We start from the raw sequence: 24972 nt of genomic DNA, 5'->3' as shown, positions 1-24972 counted from the left end.
AGAGGGCTGCAGGTGTACCTGTGGTGGAGTGGGGGTGGAGGAGGGGCGTCCGATGGGGGGCGTTGGATTCCGGCTCCCTGTGCCCCCCGTGCCCCCTGACATGATCTCCTCTGTGATGTCCCTGCCGCCCTGGTTGGGGTCACGGATACGGATCTGGGAGGACAATGTCACGAAAGAGAAACACACCTCACTAAAGCGCCACAGTCCCGGTGCGACCCTGTCCCAAGCGTCTATCTATATGTCACGGTTTGTTAGAGAAACAGGACGGTCGAGAAACGGAGCACTCGTGGTGCCGCACGGGGCGGAGCAAGCGGTCGCCACAACAACGTCCTCCAGGCGGAGCCGCTCGATTGTCCACGACATTGCAAGCGGCGCGAAGGCCAGCGGACCTTGGTCCTGCTCTTCGCCCCCGAGCGCCGCAGGCGCGAGTGGCCGTGAAGAGCGGGCCAGGGCCCCGCGGCCGGCGGAGCGCCGCACGAGTTACGAAGCCGTGGTGAATGCAATCGTTATATTTATGCCCAGGCCGTAAGGCCTGGGCAAGCCCACGATAAACGCCCTGTCCAAGTGACTACAATGGAGCTAATGGCTAAGCTAGGCTAGGCTAGGCTAGGCTAGGCTAGTAAATAAAGAAAGAGAGTCGCAAACGAGTGACGTCAGCGCCTTCACTAGTGAATGGCTGTCGTCGCCACCTGGTGGTGATTAGTGTGTGGTGAACGACAAAACAAGCGCTCTTACATTGAACGTCCTGAGTTACCCAAACATACTGTAACATATACACTTCCTGGCTGGTGTGTGTGTGTGTGTGTGTGTGTGTGTGTGTGTGTGTGTGTGTGTGTGTGTGTGTGTGTGTGTGTGTGTGTGTGTGTGTGCGTGCGTGCGCGCGTGCGTGCGTGCGTGCGTTGAGTACGTTTGTACAAGGTGGTGTAGAGGCTGTGCCCAATACAGCAGCCTCGTTGACACATTTGTTTTTATCAACACTGAATATTCAACAGATTCAGAATCCATGAAAAATATATATCGTCACTGTCGGGAGGAAACCTCTCAAGTCCAAAAGTGTTATTTTCTGGAAAAGAAAAAAAGAACCTGTGTTCCAGTGGATCCAATATAGTTATCATTTAGTCACAAGCCAGGAGTTGACACTAAGGTCTCAGTTCTACTTGCCCAAAGGTCATGCCCACTTGCCCGAAAAGTAAATTGTCCATTATTAAATGATACTTATTTGAATTACCGCTCAATTTAAAACTTATTTCTTTACTTTCTGGGGCTGTGCGATAAAGATGTCATACTGTACCTCAATACTTACAAAATATGTCTATGATTTCACACTACATTTTTAAGTGTAGCAACAGTAAAAACAGCACATTATAGGTATCAGTTTTTTTTATGTTACCAGACTATTGAGAGTAATTATTAATCACAGAACAGTATTCAGAGAAAGGGATTACCAAAAATAACAATTTCTAATCGCGAAAACTATGCAAGAACACATGAACAACTGAAGCAATCATGAAAAAGTGTTTCGTGAACAAAAACTGCTAATTGAGGAATCTCAAAGGCAACATCTAGGACTCTAGGTAAACCAGTATAGAATAAATCAACATACGATTTAGGGCAGGAACTTTTTCCTGGACATTTGGGGAATTTGGGGAGTACAGTACAGTATATGTTTGCCTGGGTAAACTTCCCATGAACTTTATGATGGCCTTGTGGTATTCTAGTCGCATCATGCCTTCCACACTCCAGTGACAAACGAAACTACTAAGGTACTCACTGTCTTCTTCTCGCGCTTCATGGCCGGCGGAGGTTGCTGTGGTTGCTGAGGCACTATGATGGGAGGTGAAGGTGGGTACACAGTCTGTCCTGGGTAGTATTGGGGACCAGCTGTCTGAACGGGAGCAGGGACAGAGGGTGAGACAGGCGCGTGGTACCTGAGGGGATCTGGGGGAAGAAAATACAGGAAGGAGAGAGAGAAAGAGAGAGAAAAAATCAAATGAACCATGTTTTAGTCAAAAGACAACAAAATCAGCATTGTCAAGTTGGGGAGCTCCTAGTCTCGCGTAGCCAGAAAACTATTCCACAATCTCCGAATGCTATATAGAGTTAAAGGAAGCTGGCATTTCCGTTCATGAAAATATATTTTAAGTTTTAAATTCTGCTAAGCAGCAAGCTTAGCAGAATTTGTATTTATATTAGGATAATTGTGCGCGATGTTAAAAACGAAACGGAAGTGGGGAGGAGGCTTCACTTCCACTTTAATCGGATACTCATCGTTCTTCTTACGTTACCCCAGACTGTATGACGGGAGCATTTGCAAATCGCGGGAGTCAACAGTCTGGCCACGCAAGACTAGGGAGCTCCTGAAAGGAGGTTTCAGGAGCCAGACACGGTCACATGCTAATTGATGGCTTTATATAGCTGTTGTATATGGAATTCATATTTCAATGTGTCATGAGTGTAGGGATACTACGTGGTGTCTGTCTGTGTGTGCGTGCGTGTGCGTGTGTGTGTGTGTGTTGGACAGATGACTCACGATATGGGGAAGGGTACTCCCCTGGCCCTGGTCCAGGGTAGAATGTTCCGGACCCAGGGGGCTGTACTGAATACTGCTGTGGAGGGCCCACATAGGGAGTGCTGTGCCGATACTGTAAGGAGAGAGTACAAAATATTTCACTAAGTACTGTACATATGACTGGTGAGCCCTCTACAGTTTCCAGATGCTTCACATTTGAAATTCTGCTTATGTCCCGGTGAGAATTTTATGCGTAGTATTTTTTGTCTCATTGTTTCATGTCTTTTCCATCTTGGTGATTCTGTCACTAACAATCTTTTTTTATTTGTGGCAATCTACAAATTAATATTTTTCTTGCTCATCTCACCTGATACTCCAAAATGTATCTCATATAGAACAATTTTGACCTATAAAGCAAAGAAAAAAGAAAACGTGGTATACAACCCAACACAAACCTAAACTAATTTGGTGGAGGAGGCCTCCTCTTTCTAAGAAAGACTGGCTCAGTGTAGTATTATTCTGTCTAGTAAATTGGCTGCATCTGAGCCCTGCCAGCTGTAACCAGCTGTATTCACCAGCTGTATTCATTCCACAGTGGGGTGGAACCACAGCAAGCTAATTATCTTAACAACTAAAGAAAGATATTGGATTAAAGTATAATTTAGACACATTTTACCACGCTAACACAAAGAAGTACAGTTTAAATGTTGGAAATGAATGTGTATGCAATGCTTAAGTAACCAAATAAAAATGCTTGTAGAAATGCAATGTGTGTGCAGAACCAAAACTGGGAACAAAATAAAATGAATTACCCCTCGAGCACCTGTACACTAAATAACGGAGGAAAAACTAGAAAAAGCAATCTATGATTTGTATGTCTCTCCCAAAGGAGAGAGGTAATTGCAATGATTTCCGAACTACAATAAAGATGGCAACACTATTGACATTGTCAACCAGTCAGTGTCCTCCCAACACCAGGCTCAATGGAAGAGTACAACTGAACCAACCCCAAGCACTGCAGATGTGTTAGATGTTGTATTAGCATAATTCAACGCAGGAAATTATTATACATTATTATACACAACCTCAACTCAAACAAGTTGAAATTACTAATAGGTTCACCCAGCATTCCAAACAGTAACTTTTCATTTTCATTTCATCTTGTAAAGTTGTACATTTTTTTAAAGACGCATCGTTAAACCAATTCTTTCACTTCTTTCAGTTTTTTTAATCCATGTATTGATTATTCAATTAATTGTTTCACCTGTCTCACCTGTTGGATGTAGTACTGCGGAGCCTGTGGGGAAGGGAAAGGCATGGGGGCCATGGTCATCATGATGGGTTGATTAGGGGGATAGACAGCCGCCGTGGGGTTCTGTGAGCCAGGCCGTAAGGATTGCGTGTTGGTCTGGATAGTGGGCCGTGCAGTCTGCATCTGGGCCCTCTGGAAAAACTGAGAATGTGAGAGGGAGAGAGAGACAGAGCAGGGGGGAAAAGCTCAGCAGAGAGTAGAGAACAGACACAAAAAAAGACTATTACACTTGCATAACATGCATATCTTAAGAAGTTAACCCCTCTATACTTAAACTGGACATCAGTTGGCCCTGCACTTGGTCCACTTTGAATTACACACAGAGTGCAAAAGGCACTCACTTTCTCCTACACATCATCTCTTTGCCAAAAATTGCCGATCAACTCACAATACGTTGATCAGCTATTTTTGCAAATGTAAAATAAGAATAAGGATCATGCCAGGGTTCCAATGACATGTTATCTTAACCACTTAAACCTTACACAGTATGCTTTGGCGACCAGGGTCCCCCAGGAGTCTCATCCTTTTTTCCCCCCTAAACAAATCACTTCTCCAAAGATAGCCAATCTACAAGCTTGTGTCACAGCTTGCAGATCTGCACTTTTCTCAGAAAAGTGATGCTAGAATTGTAAAAATGCAATGAATGCTACATCAACAAACTCCCTATACATGAGTTTCAAAAGTTAGGTGACTTCACAATGGGTCCTTTACACTTGGTCAGCCTGGTCACAAATCCAGGGAAGAAGTATTTGTCTTCCAAATTAATGTTGCTTCATAATGCAAACAATGCAGACGCAGTAATAAATCTTAAGGCCAAAACGTATTCCATCCAGAAGTATGAAGATACTATGGTAATGTCTGATTGCAATGTCTCTCAGCTTAATGTCCAATGTCCTCACACAGGTCTCCTGTTTGACCCAGTGCCCTCAGTACAGAGGAAGTGGACAATATTAGGACTGTGAAATACGTGTGCATAACAAAATAATCCATTGCCAAAATTAATGCTGTGTAATGATTGATTCAACTGTGCTGATGAGTTCAATTCAGGTTTGGGCTTTTTATGTTATTCCAAGCAATTGATCTTATCTGAAACTAGCTACAAATCCAGACAAAACCAGGAAAAACCACACCGACTACTGAAACACTAGGCTATTCTCTCTTGAAAGGAATTCATGGGAAGTGGGCAACTGCAAACTCCCGACCTTTAAACTTTTAGTCAGAGGGTTTGTTCCTGTAGCTTTTGTTAATAGAGCTACAGGCTCCGGGAGGACACATACGGTGTGTCTCTAAACCAGGGGTCAGCAACCTTTTTTGCTTTATTTTCTAGATAGTCAGTGTGCCATGTCAACATAAAGTTTAATGACAATCCATCAAAATGCAGACATATTTTGATTGTCAGGACATTCTTATAACAGTCATTAGACCCAGAGCAATAACCCACCTATCTCCCCGACTCCCTCCCCAGTCAAAGTTCCGATTTTTAATGGATGTAGAATTATGTGCTGGATGTAATTTGCTGCAAATTAGGTGACTTAACTCATTGAGTGCCTATCCCGAATTAGTTCGGGATATATGATCGTATCACAGGGTGCCTATCCCGAACAAGTTCGGGATATAAAAAAAAAAAAAAAAAAAAAAAAAAAAAATTTTTTTTTTTTTTTTTGAAAAGTTTTTTTTTTAATTTTTTTTTTTTTTTTTTGGACCCCATCAAATCTGGTGAACATGATTTCAATCGCGATTTTGCATGTTCCACCCCCATACAACCCCATCTAACATACAGGGCAGCCATTTTTGTTTACATTACATGTAAAACATAAGGGCGATTATCTCAAGAATGCCTGAACGGATTTCCAATCGGATTTTTTTGTTTGAAAGCTGTGAACAAACTGCACAAATCCACTCTGGATTGCATTGGATTTTTCAGAGCTCATTCTTCTCTGTTTTTTTCCCATGCATGAGGTGTGCAAGGTTTAATCATGGCTAAGTTGACGAAAATAAGGCTTCTAAAATGCTTGGTAGCCAATAGCTAACTTCAAGCTAACTTCATCCTCTTCCTGTACATGCAGTCATGCACAAAGGAAAGTGTTCAGGCAAGTCATGGCTGCAGGGCTTCTGCATATACCAGCATATCTCTATGGGATTTTCTCTGGCCACTGGGCGCCCTCTAGTGGTGAAAGGGGTGGCACTAAATGAGTTAATTTAACTGATCACGTTAAAACAATATTTGATTTTAAAATATAAATCTTCTCTCTCACACTTCTGCCAGTGTGCCAGTGATCACCCTCCCCTGTTCCAGTGTTGGCACCCGTGCCTAAGGTTGCCTACCCCTGCTCTAAACAGTCTACCATGTCAGAACAGATGAGGTGCCACAGTGCCGTGCATCAACGCATCCTCCCCCATTTCATGCCACACTATTGTAAGGCACCACATGGCTGGTAATAATACAGCATCTTCACAACTGCCAGCTGAAACAGACATAGGCTCACAAATAGGGATGGCCTAGGAATAGAAGCCAGGCTCCACTTTCTTACGGTGATATTTAGATTTATGTGTCAATGGCTGAGCACAGTGAGCAGGTTGGGCTTTTGCATCTTGCTCAAATACACTTTGGTAGGACACATTCCTGCAGCAGTGCTTAAGCAGGCAGAGCCTGAACTGAGGACAATTCCGTTATGTAACGATCCTGTTACATTTTTCACACATCATAGAAGTGGCATAGAAGCATACATTTTAGTTTGTCATTTTACTTATGTCAAATAGAAGGGAAAATCCCAGTTGTCCTACGCCCAGTTGTCCTACGTCCCAGTTGTCCTACTGTGTCCCAGTTGTCCTACTGTAGCCAGTAGCTACATGTAGCCTACCCCCACCTCAGCATTCGTACAGCTACTCAAGTAGTGTACAGCTCTCGCCGAAAATTCGCCGTCCTATTGCTGTAATTATTGTCCACGACATTGCAAGCGGCGCGAAGGCCCGCGGGCAAGTTACGAAGCCGTGGTGAATGCTATCGTTATATTTATGCCCAGGCCGTAAGGCCTGGGCAAGCGCACGATAAACGCATGAATGGGATGAAGATCGCTTGCTTTAGAGTCTGTTCGCGGACTAGCCCATACAGCCAGGCTACAGTAGGACAACTGCATGGGACACAGTAGGACAACTGGGACGTAGGACAACTGGGCGTAGGACAACTGGGACAAGCCCAAATAGAACACATCCCAAAACAAGAAAGGTGCTTCAAGTAGAGCCTCCAGGAGGCATTCCCTAATAATATACCTACAGTACCTATTTATACTATGTAGGTAAATGTCTACTTACTGTAGAGCCATGACAGTCTAGCATGTCGTCGTAGATAGTCTCTCTCATGCACATCATTGTAAACCACTCTCCATCAGCCTCTCTGACTTGAGACGTGTGAGTCAAACCAGTGTGGAAATTAAGAGGCTTTTGGGGTTTTGGGGCATGTTGTCACATTTATAAAGATGTATATTTTGGTTTTAATCTAATGTCTGCTTGGACCGGCACAATTGCATGTCTGTGATTGGTTAGTTCCGGTACATCCCATAAGCCAGAGATGCTTATCCCATAGCCTGGAGGAATGATTGCGCTGTGATTATTGATAAGGCATAGTTGTTGTCATTGTCATTGATCAATCTGAAAAGAATTGCGAGAATTGATGTTGTGTGTGTGTCTGCTGGCAGCGTGCACAAGACATATGATGCCGATCAACCTAATGGAATCTAATAAGCTGTGGACACACAAGGCCAAATGCATGACATCCTGGCAGAGATTTGTTTTTTTAAAGAGAAAACGAAGCACAGATCCATTATGACCATAGCTGAATGGTTAGAGAAAAGAGAGGATAGACTTTTGGTTACCACCGCGCTCTGACTCGACTGGTGCGGTGTCCCTTTAGATCAACATGTATTCATTGGAGGATGGATCGCACACAGTGGCAAGAGTTGTTTTTTCTTTCTTTATTATTTACATGGGTGAGACTGAGAAACAAACGTTTCGCCTATCAGCCTTCTTAAGTGTATCTCTCTCTCTCTCTCTTGAGATACACTGAAGAAGGCTGATAGCCGAAACGTTTGTTTCTCACCCATGTAAATAATAAAGAAAGAAAAAACAACTCTTGCCACTGTGTGTGATCCATCCTCCAATGAATACATAGAGAAAAGAGAGGCCACCTGGGAAACAAACAGAAGGTTTCCCAGAGGTTAGCGCTGCTCCCTGGACACTGCCCCCGTAGCCTGCTATTCCTAATAGCTAGGAAGGGGAAATGCTATGAGGACAAATTTGACGACACGTGTACAAATGTACTAAAATACCCCAAAGGAGTGGTGTCTGTATTATTATTATTATTATCGCCACTCTCGGGTAGAAACCTTGTATCTCCAAGTTTCAAATTTGTAAATTTCTTCACAAAGTAAAGCACTGCTTCATCACACAAGGCCGTCGCACCAAAGTAGTGAAAACAGCTGATCTACAAGCACACTAGTTAAATCGTTTTAAAAATAATAAATACAAAAGAAACCGTTTTGGACATACAAGGTTTCCACCCGACAGTGACGTTATGCCATAAGAGTACAGTGCAGTCTATATGATTTCTTTATCTGTACTTCCAAGTTTAAAAATAGGAATCAATGTGTGCAGTGCACCACACAGATGAATGACCATGTCCGACAGCTGTGACTGAGATCCAAACAGTGAGGGCTTGAGCTGGAGACACCCAGCCACGGTCACAGTACACTGAACTACAGTATATAATAGTAATAGTCAAGGAAGACAGAACAAACAATGCTGTAAGACGGCCTGTAACAGAGTCCCGTGGAACCCAGGAAATAACCAGGAAGCAGTTCATTACCATCAATCCACAAAAAAAAACATGTGGTGTGAGGAAGTCTCAGTAATAATAACAAACAAATAAAAAGAGAAACATGAGGCTCAAGAAGACGGATCCTTTTTGTGACCAGTAATTAAATTAGGCTTACATAATCTAAGCAAGGTCATGCCGACCTCTTCAACAAAGAAAGCTAATCTACTAAATGACTTCATATTCTCTTATTCAAGAAAAGAGGTGTTCTAGGAACAGAAAAGGCATCTACAAAAAAAAAATAAAGAAGAATTATCCGTCATTCTGCATGCTGTTCATTCGAATGAAACAAATACATTCACATTGAGATCGGGGAAAGAAAGAATGGATGAAAGGAAATTAAGCTGACAAGGTTGAAAGGAGGGTTAGACTGATGACAGAATGCATCCTCTCTACTGGACATACACCGTAGTAGTGCACGGTAATCCCAGCTAGGGTCTTTAAAGGGTAAAGAAGGGTTAACAGCAGGGGGGTTAGGACCAGGTTCGGGGAGGTGGGGGTGTGTCTTCATCTCATGCCATGCAGATCTGCAGAGAGTTCAGATGTAGAGTCAAATATTACCTGAATGGGCCTGAATCCTCCCTTGAGTGTTGAAAGCAGGAAAAAGAGAAAAGCCATTGGGAAACTGCACCCATTACATCACAGCAGGCAATCACTCACAAACACATCAGGGTGGGAAACTACCAGGGTTATTGGCTACTTCACACAGTGGCTGGTCGTTTCCGAAATTCACAAGGCACTTAGGGCTGTCACAATTATTACATAATCGTCTAATCGCAATTATTTGACATAATCGCGATTATTTGACATAATCGCGATTATTTTTCATAATCGTCATAATCGTTTCCATGTTGAAAAATGTTCGTATATTTTTTTTAAGTAAAAAATAGTGTAAATAGCAGATCTACACGCTCACAAAGTTGTGAGCGTGTAGATCGGCTATTTCCACTATCAATGTTCTTTTTTAAGTATAAAGTTGTCAAATATGTCAGTAATTTCGTTGTATATTTAGGTTATGTGTCATATCTACCATGTGCAACTTCAAAGCCTAAAAGCCAAACAGAAATGTAATTGTCAACGACAAAAACACAATTAAATCGTTAATCGCAATTTATTTGATTAATCGTCATGTAAAATGTCATAATCGTGACAGCCCTAAAGGCACTTTATCTCTTGAGCCAAATACCGTATGCTTACTGGCTGCATAGGACAGGAGAATCCCACACAACAGTTGGTTACCTTCCAGTGGCAGGGAGGGCTGAAAAAAGCTTACCAGCAGCACCAGTCAAGTTTTACTAGCATTCGGCTGCGAGCTGGTGATCATTTCCCACCCTAAAATATGAGCTTACCATTTCACTCATTCACTTATGTCCACACGTACACACATTTTTCTCATGCATACTTTGTCCCAAGGAGAACGCCTTGTGCTGCTATTTGTGCAGGCTGAGCCTGCATGCCTGTCTGCCCCTAGCTTTGACAACGTGTTGTTTTCCAGCCCCGGTGTACTGTGGACCGGCCGGTCTCCCACAGCCATGACTTAGCACAACACAGAGAGGGTGTTAAAGGTGATACACCATGACATTTCACTTTTCCTATTGTAAAACCTTTTTTTGGGGTCCCACTAGCACCTTCTATCCTCACAAAGTCCCATTTCTGACCGTTGTGTCTTTCTCTGGTTTTGAGAAGGCGAAGGTTAAAAGTATCCCACGGGTTCTCAAAACAGGCTATCCAGATTTCCTGCCGATTGTGACGTCATCTGCCGATTGTGACGTCATCATAAAAAATAAAAAATAAATGGGGGGGGTGGTACTGCAGCTGAAATGCTCTGAGAGCCATTCAAAAATGAGAGAGGCTCTCTATTCAGGAGTGGTAATTTAGCCTCAAACCTTTTGAAAAACGTTTTTGGGACATAAACAATATGACATAAATACTTTTTAAATGCATGGTGTATCACCTTTAAAGGTGGACCCCAACATCCATGTCTTTGAAATGAATGGGTGTCGTTACATTGCTCTGGTTGTGGTAGCGATTGACAAGACTACATTCAGGGAATAATAGGATAGCTGCTATTGATGATTTTTTTAAATTATAGAATCACATTTTCAGGTGTTAGGAAAAACAAACTCTGTTCAATTGACAGCCGTGGATTTCTTTAGATTCGATTCACTGCCCACACTTACTGTACACTCCCCAAAGGTCATAGAAGGTAACACTGCTAATCAACAACCATTTTAAATGTTCTATTCAAAGAGAGAAAGAGAGAGTCATTTAACCTGACAGCAGTGAAATAATCAGGTGGTACCTTGAGCTTTGTCCCGACATGAACCATTTCCTACTTTCTGAACTGGCCCATGTTTGTTTTGCCCTGGCATCATGCAGAAGCACAGCAAACACTTAAGCAGAGCGACACAGTAGTGTAGACCGCTGACTCTGCCAGCTGTATAAGCTAGGGACCGGGAATAAGTAGTTATCATGTTCTATGCCAGGGTGACTTGAGCACGCCAGCTCTACTGGTCTCGAAGCAGGCCAGCATGACGTCATCATAACCCATATTCTGTGCAAGTTATACAGTTAACACAGCAAAAATAATTATGCTAATATATTGCTGTGACCTTTCTGCTTTTGAGCCCAGCAAATTACCACAGATTTGGGGCAAAAAGGAGGGATTGGGGCCTAGTAGAGAGTAAACGTGTGTGTAGGGGGGATTTACACTCTGAGGAGGCATTCATCTCTCTAGAGTATACAATAAATTGTTCAAGCGGTGAGTGGAGAATGTCATTTTGGTTGGTTTTGACCTTTTGGACAACAGTCCATGAGTGCAAATTACAGTGATGAGTGGATAGGAGATTGTGGAGTGTGAAAGAGCGGTTTGGTTTCATTCAGGGAAAGATGACTGCAGATGAATGAATTTTCAAATCTCTGTGTAACTGCCCATTGTACATTTGAGTGTCTTTCTGTGTGCGTGCTGGTGGGTATGTGGGTGGGGGGGACAAGGCCAGTTTTCTCTAACAACATAATAGGCCATTGTTTGGCTTCATCTGCTTTCCGACTCCACTTCCGTGGCGGCACAAGAGAGCCCAGCGCCAGTTTGTGACAGCCAGGGCATGCACTGTGTGTGTGTGTGTGTGTGTGTGTGTGTGTGTGTGTGTGTGTATGTGTATGTGTGTATGTGTATGTGTGTATGTGTATGTGTATGTGTATGTGTATGTGTATGTGTGTGTGTGTGTGTGTGTGTGTGTGTGTGTGTGCGCGCGTGCGTGCGTGCAAGCATGCGTACACACTGGTGCCAGCAAAGGGACTGGACATACTGAGGCACCACACTATTTATAGTCCGTTCAAAAGATGGAGAGGAGGAAAAAAAAGGACCCACACTGACCCATCCAGAAGGTGAAAATGGTGGGCCATTTTAGGGGCAGTCCACACTGAGAATGATAATAACTATAAAGATAATTAAAACGATAATGAGGTTAGCATCCCATAATAGAGTACCCAAGTCCTGATATCACTCCCACAACCCCTGGGTCATGGAACCAGTAAGACTCCCTAATCGGGAGATAAGCGACCGTTGGTCGCTTATCTCCACAAATAGTCAAAATGTCTTTCCAAAATCGTCCTGATGGTGGCGCTAGATGGGACAGATGCGTTTTGATTACATGACTGTAGAGATACTGTGCGATTTGCGTGATTTTAGGGCAAAAATTGTAGGAGCAGTGTCCAAAAATGTGTTTAAAAAGATCGGCCTGAAGGTGGCGCTAAATGGGACAGATCCATGTTGATGAGATGAGTGTAGACGTACTGTGTACCGATTCGCGTGATTTTAGGGCAAAATCTGTAGGAGCAGTGTCCAAAAATGTGTTTGAAAAAATCGGCCTGATGGTGGCGCTATATGGGACAGATCCATGTTGATGACATGAGTGTAGACATACTGTGTAGCGATTTGCGTGATTTTAGGGCAAAAATTGTAGGAGCAGTGTCCAAAAATGTGTTTTAAAAAATCGGCCTGAAGGTGGCGCTATATGGGACAGATCCATGTTGATGAGATGAGTGTAGACATACCGTGTAGCGATTTGCGTGATTTTAGGGCAAAAATTGTAGGAGCAGTGTCAAAAAATGTGTTTTAAAAAATCGGCCTGAAGGTGGCGCTATATGGGACAGATCCAAGTTGATTGCGACCGTAGGTCGCATTTACTACCAAAACCTCCACAGGCTGTCTGTCTGTCCGTCAGTGAGTGAGTCCGTCACACTTTTGCCCTGCTCATATCTCCACAACCGTTGCCCCCATCCATGCCAAATTTTGCACACACACTCCTTGACTGCCAAACTACAACCTCCAAGGACCCCCGGAGCCCCAGGGACCCCCAGGTCCCTGGGGGACCCCCAGATGTAAAAAATGACCAAATGTGCTCACACGTCACACTTTTTCCCTGCTTATATCTCCGCACCCGTTGACCCGATCCATGCCAGATTTTACACACACACTCCTTGCCTGCCAAACTACAACCTCCAAGGACCCCCGGAGCCCCAGGGACCCCCAGGTCCCTGGGGGACCCCCAGATGTAAAAAATGACCAAATGTGCAAAAATGACCAAATGACCACCCCAACGGGGCTGCTCACGGGGAATTCCCGGGGACCACCGACTCCTGGTGCTCCAGAACGGATGCAAAAGTGGTGGCGCCCCCAGTGGAGGACCCCCTGCCACTGCAGCGCACATAAAATGCCGTAACTCGGGCTAGGAGCGTCCGGGAGAGCCGGGGCCGGTACCTATTCGTCCGCCAAGGCAACGCGGAGACCCCACCCCTCATTTCTCACATGGCCCTATTCTAGCGCCACCTTCAGGCCGATTTTTAAAACACATTTTTGGACACTGCTCCTACAGTTTTTGCCATAAAATCACGAATATCACTACACAGCATGTCTACACTCATGTCATCAACATGGATCAGGAAGATTTTGGAAAAACAAATTTTTGCCCTATTTGTGGAGATAAGCCACCTACGGTCGCTTATCTCCCGATTAGGGAGTCTTACTGGTGACATGAGTGTAGACATACTGTGTACCGATTTGCGTGATTTTAGGGCAAAAATTTTAGGAGCAGTGTCCAAGAATGTGTTTTGCAAGAATCGGCCTCATGGTGGCGCTAGAAGAGGGCCATGTGAGAAGTGAGGGGTGGGGTCTCCGCGCCGCCGAAGCAGACAAATAGGTACCGGCCCCGGCTCTCCCGGTCGCTCCTAGCCCGAGTTACGGCATTTTATGTGCGCTGCAGTGGAGGGGGTCCTCCACTGGGGGCGCCACCACTTTTGCATCCGTTCTGGAGCACCAGGTGTCGGTGGTCCCCGGGAATTCCCCGTGTGCAGCCCCGTTGGGGTGGTCATTTGCTCTTTTTTGCACATTTGGTAATTTTTTTACACCTGGGGGTCCCCCAGGGACCTGGGGGTCCCTGGAGCTCCGGGGGTCCTTGGAGGTTGTAGTTTGGCAGGCAAGGAGTTTGTGTGGAAATTTTGGCATGGATCGGGGCAACGGTGGCGGAGATATGAGTAGGGGGAAAGTGTGACGTGTGACGAGTGACGTGACGGAGGGACAGACTGACTGACGGACTGACGGCCTGTGGAGGTTTGGATAGTATAGAAGTAACTGCGACCTACGGTCGCAATTAACTTTTGTATTGGAAATCCCATAGCCAAATCTGAAATCTTAGATGAGAACTGTGTTCCAATAATAAACAAATCAGCCTGGCAATTTTGTCAGATGTTTCATATCCATATAAGTTCAATCACAGAGGTTATTTGCTTATTTTTGGAACACATTCTAAGATTTTCCTATGGGCTTTTCAATACAAAAGATAACTATGACCCATGGGGATAGCGTCAGACTTCAGTGCTCCATGTTCAGTAAACTTGTTTAACGCGACCCTTGATTGAATTTGGACGGAATTTGATCGGCTGTCAGTGTTTTGATTGTTCTGAAAGTTATCCCAACATTTACCAGTGGCTCGCGAGGAATAGCTGAAGTTGAAGTAGTTGACGTTGATTGACACAGGCACCTGTCAGTCATTCTGACCTCGTGAATTATTAAACGGCAACGTTCATCATCACGCATTACGTTTTTGTTTAGGGGCTGGGCTTAGGGCTGTAATTGTCTTGTTATAATACTCAAACACAGGATTTTATTACTTTTTTGCCATCTACTGTTAGTTATGGCCATATTATCACTAGAGATATGCTCTAAAAGTGTGGAAAAGCGTATTTTTGATTTCACAAGTCTTTAAAGAACAATCTGTGTGTGTGTGGGTGTGTGCGTGTGCGCGTACGTGCGCGGGTGCGTGCGAGTGTGTGGCCGATGTTCACTACAAACATACAGGAGTAGACCAATAACATACAGTAGACCAACAAGAAGGGTGACAGGAAGTTGCCCCAAGGCAACTAATAGGCTTTACGGTCTTTCCCACAGGAAATATTATGGTTAATCAAATCCTATAACTACCCACTCCCTTAAGTAATAAAACTGGATTTAAAAGAAAAGCTTGTCTACACTCTCCACCTACCCGCAAAAATGAAACGGCTCACACCTTGATTTATATTACATACAGTACAAGCAAAACTTGAAATTGAGTTAGAAAACTGTTTAGTTGTGCTTTCTGTCTGAAAAGAAAAGGCTTTTTTAGCCAGAAAGTATGGCCAAGACAAATGCTTGTGTTTGAGCAATGAGCACCACTTTTGAACTGAAATCAATGGAAACTGCAAAGTCAAAGCAATAAAACTCAACCATACACCTGAGACTAGTGGTAAATGACAGCAAGTTCAACTGTTAAAAGGGACTAGACTTGGCCCGCAATTTTAAATGTTCTCCATGGTCATTCAATCATTACTTTTATTATATTAGCGGAATAAAGTTGGCTAAAATTGTGTGGCTTATATTTTTGTCTAGACTATGAAACGAATCTGTGATTTATAAAATGCATTAAAAGGCAAGGATACCATTCTTTCTTTGACAAAAGATAACCAAGCAATGTAACTGAATGCATTGGATTACCCAAGTCTCTGCAAGTTGATTTTCATCCCAAACTGAAATTAACAATCAAATTCTTGTCAAACTTTGATTTGGCTAAACATGACAGACCACCACTGGTATGGTCCTTTAACATTCCATGAAATGTTGTACTCCCTGATACAAAGACAGGAGAGATCAGCTACTAGAGAAAGATACATTCTCTCATACAAAGACATGGAGAGGGCTGCATACACTATTAGAGAAAGATACACTTTCTGATACAAAGACAAGAGAGCAGCATAGGGATGGGACGATACGCAATGTTATCGTTTATCGTGATAAAAAACACTCACAATAATCGTATCGTGGAGATTTAATTTATCGTGATATCGTCCTCCGTCATGCACTGGGATCAATTCACCTTTTATTTACCGAACTGCATATCCGGTACCACAAACCATTTATGATTGGTAAAAGGTACTTATTATACGTACTTGATACAGTATTTTCTTCCCACTCTCTATCAAATGTCTTTGCCAAAATATAGCCTATCTACAAGCTCACAACGCGTCACGTTCACGACGCGTTGTGAGCTTGTAGATCTGCTATTTTTTTGGCAAATGTTCCGCCCCAGGATAATGGATTTTGATTATTGCGATAATAATAATATTATCACAATAATCGTGATATGAAATTTTCATATCATCCCATCCCTAGAGCAGCATACACTATAGTTGAAAAAATACACTCTCAAATATAAAGACAGGAGAGAGGAGCATACCAGTATACTGCTTTTTAAATTTGCTTGAACGGACCATAGCATTCGCTTGCCCAACCCAATGGCAGGTCTCCTATATAGTAGCTGCTGCTGCAATATGCTATATGCTAATATGATACAGCATTACGTGAATGTAATTATGAATACAGACATTAGCTCTGGGGGTATAGTACCAATCAGATTCTGGTAGAAATACTGGTAATAATACCATTATTGGTGTAGCATGAAATAGTACAATACAGCCTCACTCACTCTCCTTATCTCACCACGTTATGTTCCCTTTCCTACTTCAAATGCATTGAATGAGAGGATTACAGGGTAAAGAAGAAATCCTGCGCATCTCAGAAACACTCTCTCTGAGAGGGAGACTAGGATGAGAGTATGCTAAGGACTGCTAAGGACTGACTGAGACAAGGCTAGAAATGCAATCCAACCATCATCATAGTGGGACACATCCTGCGTAAACCTAACAACTTGTTACACTGATGCCACAGAATGCAGGTTTTACCAAATGTTTTATTCTATTAATGCTATTAAGAATAACTTTTATAACAGCACAGACACTAAGGAGTAAGGAGGTTCGCATCACTGGCGATAAGACAAAAACAATTTAAGACACCTGCAGTAGTATTTGAGACAAAGGATATGTTCAACAACACATAAAACCTTAAAAGGCATTAAACGTCGCTAACTCAATCTATGGTATTCTAGCCACTTAAACCATGTATAGTTTGCCTGGAGTCTGCCAAAGGTCTATGCTTGGAGACCTCTTTTTTGCCCTATACACAAAATATTATGGCCAAAAATAGCAAATCTAGATCTACAAGCTCAAAACATGTCTCAACTTGATGCGACTGCGTTGTGAGCTTGTAAATCTGCTGTTTTTGCAGGATGTCCGCCCCCGCCCCCCGAGCACGAACGCTAGGGTTCAAGTGGTAAAGGGCCAGCAGACACCAGCTTCCAGCAGGTGTTTGCCAGCCGCTGCCAGTCAAATATCTCTGATGATTGATGGAGATGGTGATGTAAGAGATAGGATCAGGAGATAGGCGTTCAGTAGGGGGTTAAATTACCTGATGGTGGGTTGGTCGAGGGCCCGTGGCAAACTGGTGAAGGGAGGAAGGTTAGGTCCAGGGAGAAGATTGCACAGGAATGGGTGAAGCAGAGAGAGAACGAGAGGGGAGACACAAATACAAAGATGAGACAATGATGGGTAGAAGTTTGGCAATATAAAACAAACAGCACAGAGCCACAGCCACAAGCTTTGTGTTGACGTAAGAACATCGCCCTCAAAGTTGAGGCAAGCAGCATCTTTTTGTGTTTGTTCAAAACTGCTTACTGTAGCAGACAGGCAGAGTCTACATTAAAGCAAAAATGCTAATAACTATGCTATACTTTGATTGTTGTCATGATGTGACAGACCGTGCCAACTGCCAATGTGGAGATAATAATAATAATAATAATAAAACTTTATTTGTATAGCACCTTTCATGACATGAAATGCAGCTCAAAGTGCTTTACAGAGCATAAAATGAAGCACACGTGCTTAACAGAGAAAAAGTAAAATAGAAATAAAAAATACATAAAAAAGAGATAAGTAAAATGATTACAATAAAGCAAGAAAAAATAAAAGCATAGAACATTGAAGAACAATTTCAGAGCCGTGCGGACGTCAATAGCAGCATAGGGATTAAAAAATTTAGCTAAAAGCAAGAGTAAAGAAATAGGTCTTGAGCTGTGCTTTAAAGCTATCCACCGAGGCTGCCTGTCTTAGGTGTAGTGGTAGTTTATTCCAAGCTGTCGGTCCATAGAAGCAGAAAGCTGCCTCACCATATTTTTTATATGTCATTGTTGGCACCTCAAGTAGGTCTGCACTAGAGGACCTGAGTGGGCGGGTTGGAACATATCTATGCAGGCAGTTATAGAGGTACGAAGGTGCCAGACCATTTAGAGCTTTATAAACAAGTAAAAGAATTTTAAAATCAATCCTAAAAACAACCGGGAGCCAGTGTAGCGACGCTAAAACTGGAGTAATATGTTCTCTTATCTTAGTTTTTGTTAAAACTCTGGCTGCTGCATTTTGAACAAGTTGTAATCTGTCAGTTGTTTTCTTTGGCAGACCAGAGAGAAGTGCGTTGCAGTAATCAAGCCGAGAGAAAACAAAAGCGTGGATCAGCGTTTTTGCATCGTTCAGCGACAGATAGGCTCTAATTCGCGCAATATTTCTAAGGTGAAAGAAGGCAATCTTCGTGACATGATTAATGTGTGTATTAAAATTTAATTCAGCATCAATGATCACCCCCAGGTTCTTAACAGAGGTGTTATTTTCTTTAGCCAGGTTACCAAGTCTATTTATTATTGATTCTCTCTGGGCAGTAGAACCTATTATGAGAACTTCTGTCTTGTCCTCATTTAGCTTGAGAAAGTTCTCACTCATCCAGCATTTTATGCTGGACACGCACGTCAGCAATGGGTCTAGAGCACAGGGGTCGTCCGTAGCCACCGAAAGGTACAACTGGGTGTCATCAGCATAGAAATGGAAATTCACACCGTGAGCGGAAATAAGTTCTCCCAGCGGCAGTATATAGAGGGAGAATAATAAAGGACCAAGAATCGAGCCCTGTGGAATACCAGAGCAGATGTTGTGTTTGTTTGACTCGAAGTCAGCTAGATTAACAGAGTAGCTTCTGCCTGTCAGATAAGAGCAAAACCAGGACAGAGCTGTACCTGACAGTCCTACCCAGTGTTCGAGACGTTGTATTAGAATTGTATGGTCAATTGTGTCAAAAGCCGCCGATTGGTCCAGCAGTAGGAGAACGGACACATCTTTGTTATCAGCAGCCACCCTAAGATCATTAATAACTTTTAAAAGTGCAGTTTCTGTGCTGTGTCCTTTCCTGAAGCCGGATTGGAATTTGTTGTGCACCTTATTGTTCTGCAGAAACACATCCAATTGATGAAAGATAATTTTTTCTAGGACCTTGCCCAGAAAAGGCAAATTAGAGATGGGTCGATAATTATCCAGCACGGACGGGTCAAGGTTGGGTTTTTTGAGTAAGGGTTTAACTACAGCCGTTTTCAGTGAGTCTGGAAAGACACCTGATTGTATAGAGCTGTTTACTATTTTTAGGATATCTTCAATAACACAGTCTACAACCTCTTTAAGAAACGGCGTGGGTATTGCATCCAGCGAGCAAGAAGACGATGGCATTTGCGATATGGTTTTACGAAGTTCCTCTTCATCAATTGCACAAAATGATACTAGGCTCCCCCTAGATTTATCGATGCTTTTACACATGGCACCATTAACCGCATTTGCATTTGTGACAGTATTATTCGTAATACCAGCTCGAATGTTAACAATTTTGTTGTCAAAGAAGGATGCAAACTCATTACACTTTGCTTTAGAGGCAGGGAGTGACTGCTTGTAGGACTGGGGGGGGTTTAAAAGGCGTTCAATGGTAGAGAATAAGACCCTAGCATTGTTCTTATTCTCATTAATAATTCCGGAAAAATAGGCCTGCCTAGCCAGACGCATGGTTTTATTATAGGTGGCTGTTGACGCCTTAAATATCTGTAGGTGGATTGTTAATTTATTTTTTCTCCAAGCTCGCTCTGCTCTGCGGCATTGTTTTTTGAGTGAACGTATATGATCGTTTATCCAGGGTGTTACTTTGGAATTATATTTCTTTTTAGTTTTCATAGGAGCCACTATATCCAGAGCTGACTCCAATTTAAGATTAAAACGTTGAACCATATCATTTACTGAGGGAATATCCGGAAGGCGGGGTGCACACGCAAGAAGGCTGGCAAACTCTTCTGCTGCCGAGGAACCGAAAAATCTCTTTTTTATAGTATATTCTCTATTGTTTTTTTCTAGATCAGAGACAGTCATATTAAAACACAGTAAATAGTGGTCTGATAAATCAGGCTTAGGTTGAGTGAGCCCTAGGTTGACAGATGGTTGAGTGATTAAAATTATGGGATAATTTTGGAATCATATCCAAATTGCTACTTGACCTACAGTTGGTCTGACATTCCTTAAAGGGACTACACCATGAATTTTAATTTTTCCAATTTTTATGTATTTTCTTAGTGTCCCACCAGCAACTTCTATCCTCACAAAGTCCTATTTCTGACCATTGTGTCTTTCTCAGTTTATGGGCAGATCTATGTTAGCATGTCTCAGAACGGTCCTGATTGTGAAATGTCAGATTTGTGATGTCACAAGGCCTGAGAAGGAGGCAGGAGGAGCTGGGAGAGGGTTGGGGAGGGGTGGGCAGGCCTGAGAAGGAGGCAGGAGGAGCTGGGAGAGGGTTGGGGAGGGGTGGGCAGGCCTGCTGAGCAGGAGGTGGGGAGGAGTGTGGGGCCAAAACTGTCTCAATAGCGCAGTCCTCCCACTCAGGACAAGGTGGTACTGCAGCTGAAAATGCTCTGAAAGCCAGGCAGAAATGACAGGGGCTCTGTATTCAGGAGTGGTAATTTAGCCTCAAACCTTTTCAAAAACGTTTTTGGGACACAAACAGTGTTATATAAATTATTTTTAAATGCATGGTGTAGGACCTTTAAGTGGTCGGCAGCAGGAACCAAACAAAGATGAAAATGCTTACTGATCCTTACATGTAGAGACATGTCTGCTAAAAAGTACAGTCAATAAATATCATTAGCATCTTTCTTGGAGGGGGAATGAGGGCAAAACCACATGAAAAAGCTACAACCAACAGTAAGATGCATCTCTGCTAAAGCCACATTGAAGTTCCCCTGTCCTCCATCGCGAAACCCGATGCCGTTTGGGTTCTCTGACCTCGACAATGTTTACGAAGTCGACGCTAGCGGGACAGACACAGAGGAGAGGAGGGGTACTTACCGGGCGACTCTGTGGCTGTGCATTCATTGGCTGCGTTTGGTGGGAATACACTAGAGGGGCAGAGACAGCATTCTGTCCAGGGTTGTACGGAGACTGTCAAAAAGGAAAGAAAGCCAAAGACGGAAGTAGAGGAGAGAGAAATAAATATAAAGAGAGTAAGAGAGACAAAGAGAGACAGGTCAAGTGCAGATAGTGGTCAGATTGGACATGTACAGCCTAAAGTCTATACTCTGTAGTCATTTCAAAAGACATTTCACACATTCACAGTACCACCTTAAGCACTCAACACAACAGGTCAGGTCAGGTGAAAAAACAAACATAAGCAGGTACAGATGGGTTATTTTGCGAGTGAGGGCAAATCGTTGTATTTGAGGACTGTCTATAACAGACAAAAGTCTTGGTGACTCCATGTTGGAGAACTACACCATCCAAGAGCCTTTGTGCCTCCATGTGTGCAACAGAAAAGAACAGAGGGGTGGGGACCATCTCTGGTTGCTGTTCTGTGAACCAATGCTGGCACGGCTGAGAGAATTTAAGTTTGTGCATGCTGATAGTACTATTTATAGGGAGCTGGGGAGAGAGTGCTGCTTAGAGTGCTGTGTGGGGTGGGAGAGGGTAGGTAGAACATGATACAGAGAAACGACCGAGTTATACGCCGCAGCACCATCTCACTCTTCCAAAAAGGCTGAGTCACAGAGGCTCTAGCTTGCGAGGCAGCCGGGGGGAAATGCAGTTGGCATAACAGCGGCAATGTAATTGACTTGCTGTCTTTGTGACTAATTGATTAACCCTTTATATGGAGGACTTCCTCAAGAGAGGGGACGGGCGAGTGGAGGCACAGCGGCAGATTGTAAGCTGCTGATGTCTTGCAGACATCCAACATCAAGAGCAACATCAACTAAGGCCAGTGGCACATGGGATGTTGGTTTATTACAGAGCAGCCCAGCGTTGACCATAAGCTTTCTTTCAAATACCATGCACACATGGTTTGACAATATATTTCAAAAGGGTAAAAAACATGAAATGGAGAATGATGAACAAACCGGTATACAAAAAACAGTGTGTGACTAAAAAGAAAATAATGTTACGGGTCAGTAAAAAAGCTAAAAAGGCAGGCAGGTGGACAGATGGGACGGACAGATGGATCTGAGAAACAGAGACGGATGTTAAAAGAAGAATGACGGCAGACACAAGGTAGGAACTCACCCCTCCGCCTGTCTCCCAGACTTTAGTAGGGTAGCGATATGGGGAAGCCGTGGGTAATGATACCTGAGAGAGCGCCGGAGAGTGGGCATGGCCGGGCGGGGTGCCTGCCAAATTAGGGTGTCCCTTTGTGATGTCGTGAGCAGTGTAAGGCGAGCCAGCGTGCCTGGGTACCTGTGTAGGAGAGGTCACACAAGATGGTCGGTTAGAGACATGTTGAAACTCTGTGCCACCACTACACACAATGTCTAAATATTTACACAAATCTCTTGATCAAAATGCACATTCATGCAGAGAGTGCAAAGCAGACGAACACTGTGAAACACCACAACACTTGAATCTGAATACATACTACACACACAAGCCCACACTAGGGATTGGACGATACGCGATATTATCGTTTATCGTGATAAAAAACACTCACGATAATCGTATCGTGGAGATTACATTTATCGTGATATCGAGCTCCGTCATGCACTGGGATCAATTCACCTTTTATTTGCAGAGCTGCATATCCAGTACCACTAAACCCTCTATAATTGGTAAAAAAGGTATTGAAACAGTCGTTTTTTTTCACTCTATCAAATGTCTTTGCAAAAAAATTGACGATCTACAAGCTCACAACGTGTCGCGTTGCGACGCATTGTGAGCTTGTAGATCTGCTATTTTTTTGGCAAATGTTCCGCCCCAGGATAATGGTTATCGCGATAACATTGTAAATCGTGATTGCTTTGGTCACAATAATCGTGATATGAAACTTTCATATGGTCCCATCCCTAGCCCATACACAGGAAGGATGGAGCGGTGGCTGGATTCCACAGGTCATTAGCCCTGCCTTCCTACTGAGGAATGTAAATTAAGCGCTCAGGCTGTGGGGGATTATCTCCAGTATGTGTGCAGAGGTGAGGACCTGCACTGTGCTGTGTGCTGTGGCCTGCTGGGCAGTGGGCAGTCGTTCACTCAGATTGGGGGCCTGGCCGGCCCTTCTCCTGCAGCCTGCTGTTCTGAGCCATGCTGCTGTGATGTGGCATGTCTGCACGCACTCTGCAGGGACTACACACAGGCCTCAAAACTAAATCTGGGTCAGAGAAAAACCCATATTAGAATCACCACCCATCTGTGGTAGATTGAGTATGCCTGTCACAATGGAATCGACTGAGCCTGAAAAAGCCTCTGCGATTGATGCCGATGCAAGGACTTGGGTGATGGAGAAGCATAGCGACCCCAAACAGACTTGGGTCTGGATGATCGATCATGGCTTAAGAAATCTACTGTAGTCCCAGGTATTAGCGCTGGGCAATATATAACAATATTAATTTGTGACATGATACTAGATTTTAACGCATTCTCACTTGGATCAACAGGGTTGCACCGTGCTTCTCATGTGAATACACAGACAATTTTTGTTGTTGTTTTTGGGCTTTTATGCCTTTATTGATAGGACGGTAGACTGACAGGAAATGGGGGCAGAGATGGGGAGTGACACGCAGCAAAGGTCGCCCGGATCGGAAATCGAACCGGCGACACCACCGGGTATACCAAGGCGGAACTTCAGTGAACAGCCGGTGATTTACACCTGCTTCAGCTGTGTCAAACCATTGTCCTGAGCGTCACATAGAAAAACGTTGACCACAATCCAGCTCTTGAAACAAGCCCGGAATGTGACAGTTTCACAGCAGTGCACCCGCTTGTCACTCCGACTGTCAGACTGCCCATGTCTCCCTATCTGCCACTCGCCTCTCATTGATAATTAATTACTATACACATCAGTCACTTCCTGTCTGAAAGGCCCTTTACAGTAAAATGATAAAATGTTCTGAACATGCAAGGCAAGGCAGTAGCAGTACTGATGATTGTTTATCAAAAATATCAACATTTCTAAAGCACCAATAGTACAAGCAACAGTCACAATTTGTGGTAACAAATATTGTGATATTTGACTCAATACTTTTGCTTTTTTACAACTTTGTCTTATCATACATGTCGGACCATTACATGTTGCAATTTGCAAAATTGCGTTTTCACATGTGGAGTGGACTACATCTTGTGGCCCTCAAGATCACTGGCCCCACCATTATAAACACTGGCCCAGGAAGATTTGTGAAGAATTTACCCTGTATTAAAAATACACATTTGGTCCTAACCCATACATATTGAAAATGAGTAAATATTATTTTAGCTATACATTTAAATATGTCAATTATTCATTATAGAAAGAACAAAGAACAAGCCAGAGAAACTAGGTGCTCGGGAGGTAGCAGCAAAGGTGGTGGGTGCTTCTAGGATCAGTGGGATAAAACTATTCATTATAGTAATTGTAAAAAAAAAAGAAGAAGAAAAGGAGACCCCATTTGATTGCTATGAATGTTATAATTTGTTATAATGAATTGTTTGCATGTGTGTCATTGTCAGGAATTGTAGTAAATACAATGGTTAGGTACTGCATTG

The 24972-nt window shown here is 43.3% G+C and overlaps 1 protein-coding gene across 17 annotated transcripts in view; it reads right to left on the bottom strand.

Moving 5' to 3' along the window:
* Window positions 1-24972, bottom strand: part of eif4g3a (eukaryotic translation initiation factor 4 gamma, 3a) — a 108623-nt gene that overhangs the window by 57362 nt on the left and 26289 nt on the right. For 9 of the 17 annotated variants that reach the window (XM_080729056.1, XM_080729043.1, XM_080729047.1 and 6 more), the window contains exons 3-10: window positions 22528-22698; window positions 21322-21414; window positions 17528-17560; window positions 9253-9273; window positions 3774-3962; window positions 2531-2642; window positions 1772-1938; window positions 19-162 (exon numbers count right to left, since the gene is read on the bottom strand). In XM_080729056.1, the coding sequence (XP_080585182.1) occupies window positions 19-162; window positions 1772-1938; window positions 2531-2642; window positions 3774-3962; window positions 9253-9273; window positions 17528-17560; window positions 21322-21414; window positions 22528-22698 (930 nt within the window). Of the gene's footprint in view, window positions 1-18; window positions 163-1771; window positions 1939-2530; window positions 2643-3773; window positions 3963-9252; window positions 9274-9888; window positions 9913-17527; window positions 17561-21321; window positions 21415-22527; window positions 22699-24972 lie in introns of those variants that run through there. The other 8 variants (XM_080729054.1, XM_080729057.1, XM_080729055.1 and 5 more) reach the window with 7 other exon arrangements.

Source organism: Nannobrachium achirus (genome assembly GCF_963921795.1).
Source record: "Nannobrachium achirus genome assembly, chromosome: 6".
Taxonomy (NCBI): Eukaryota; Metazoa; Chordata; class Actinopteri; order Myctophiformes; family Myctophidae; genus Nannobrachium; species Nannobrachium achirus.
The sequence above is the reverse complement of the archived record's forward strand: the minus strand, read 5'-3'. Positions and strand labels throughout refer to the sequence as shown.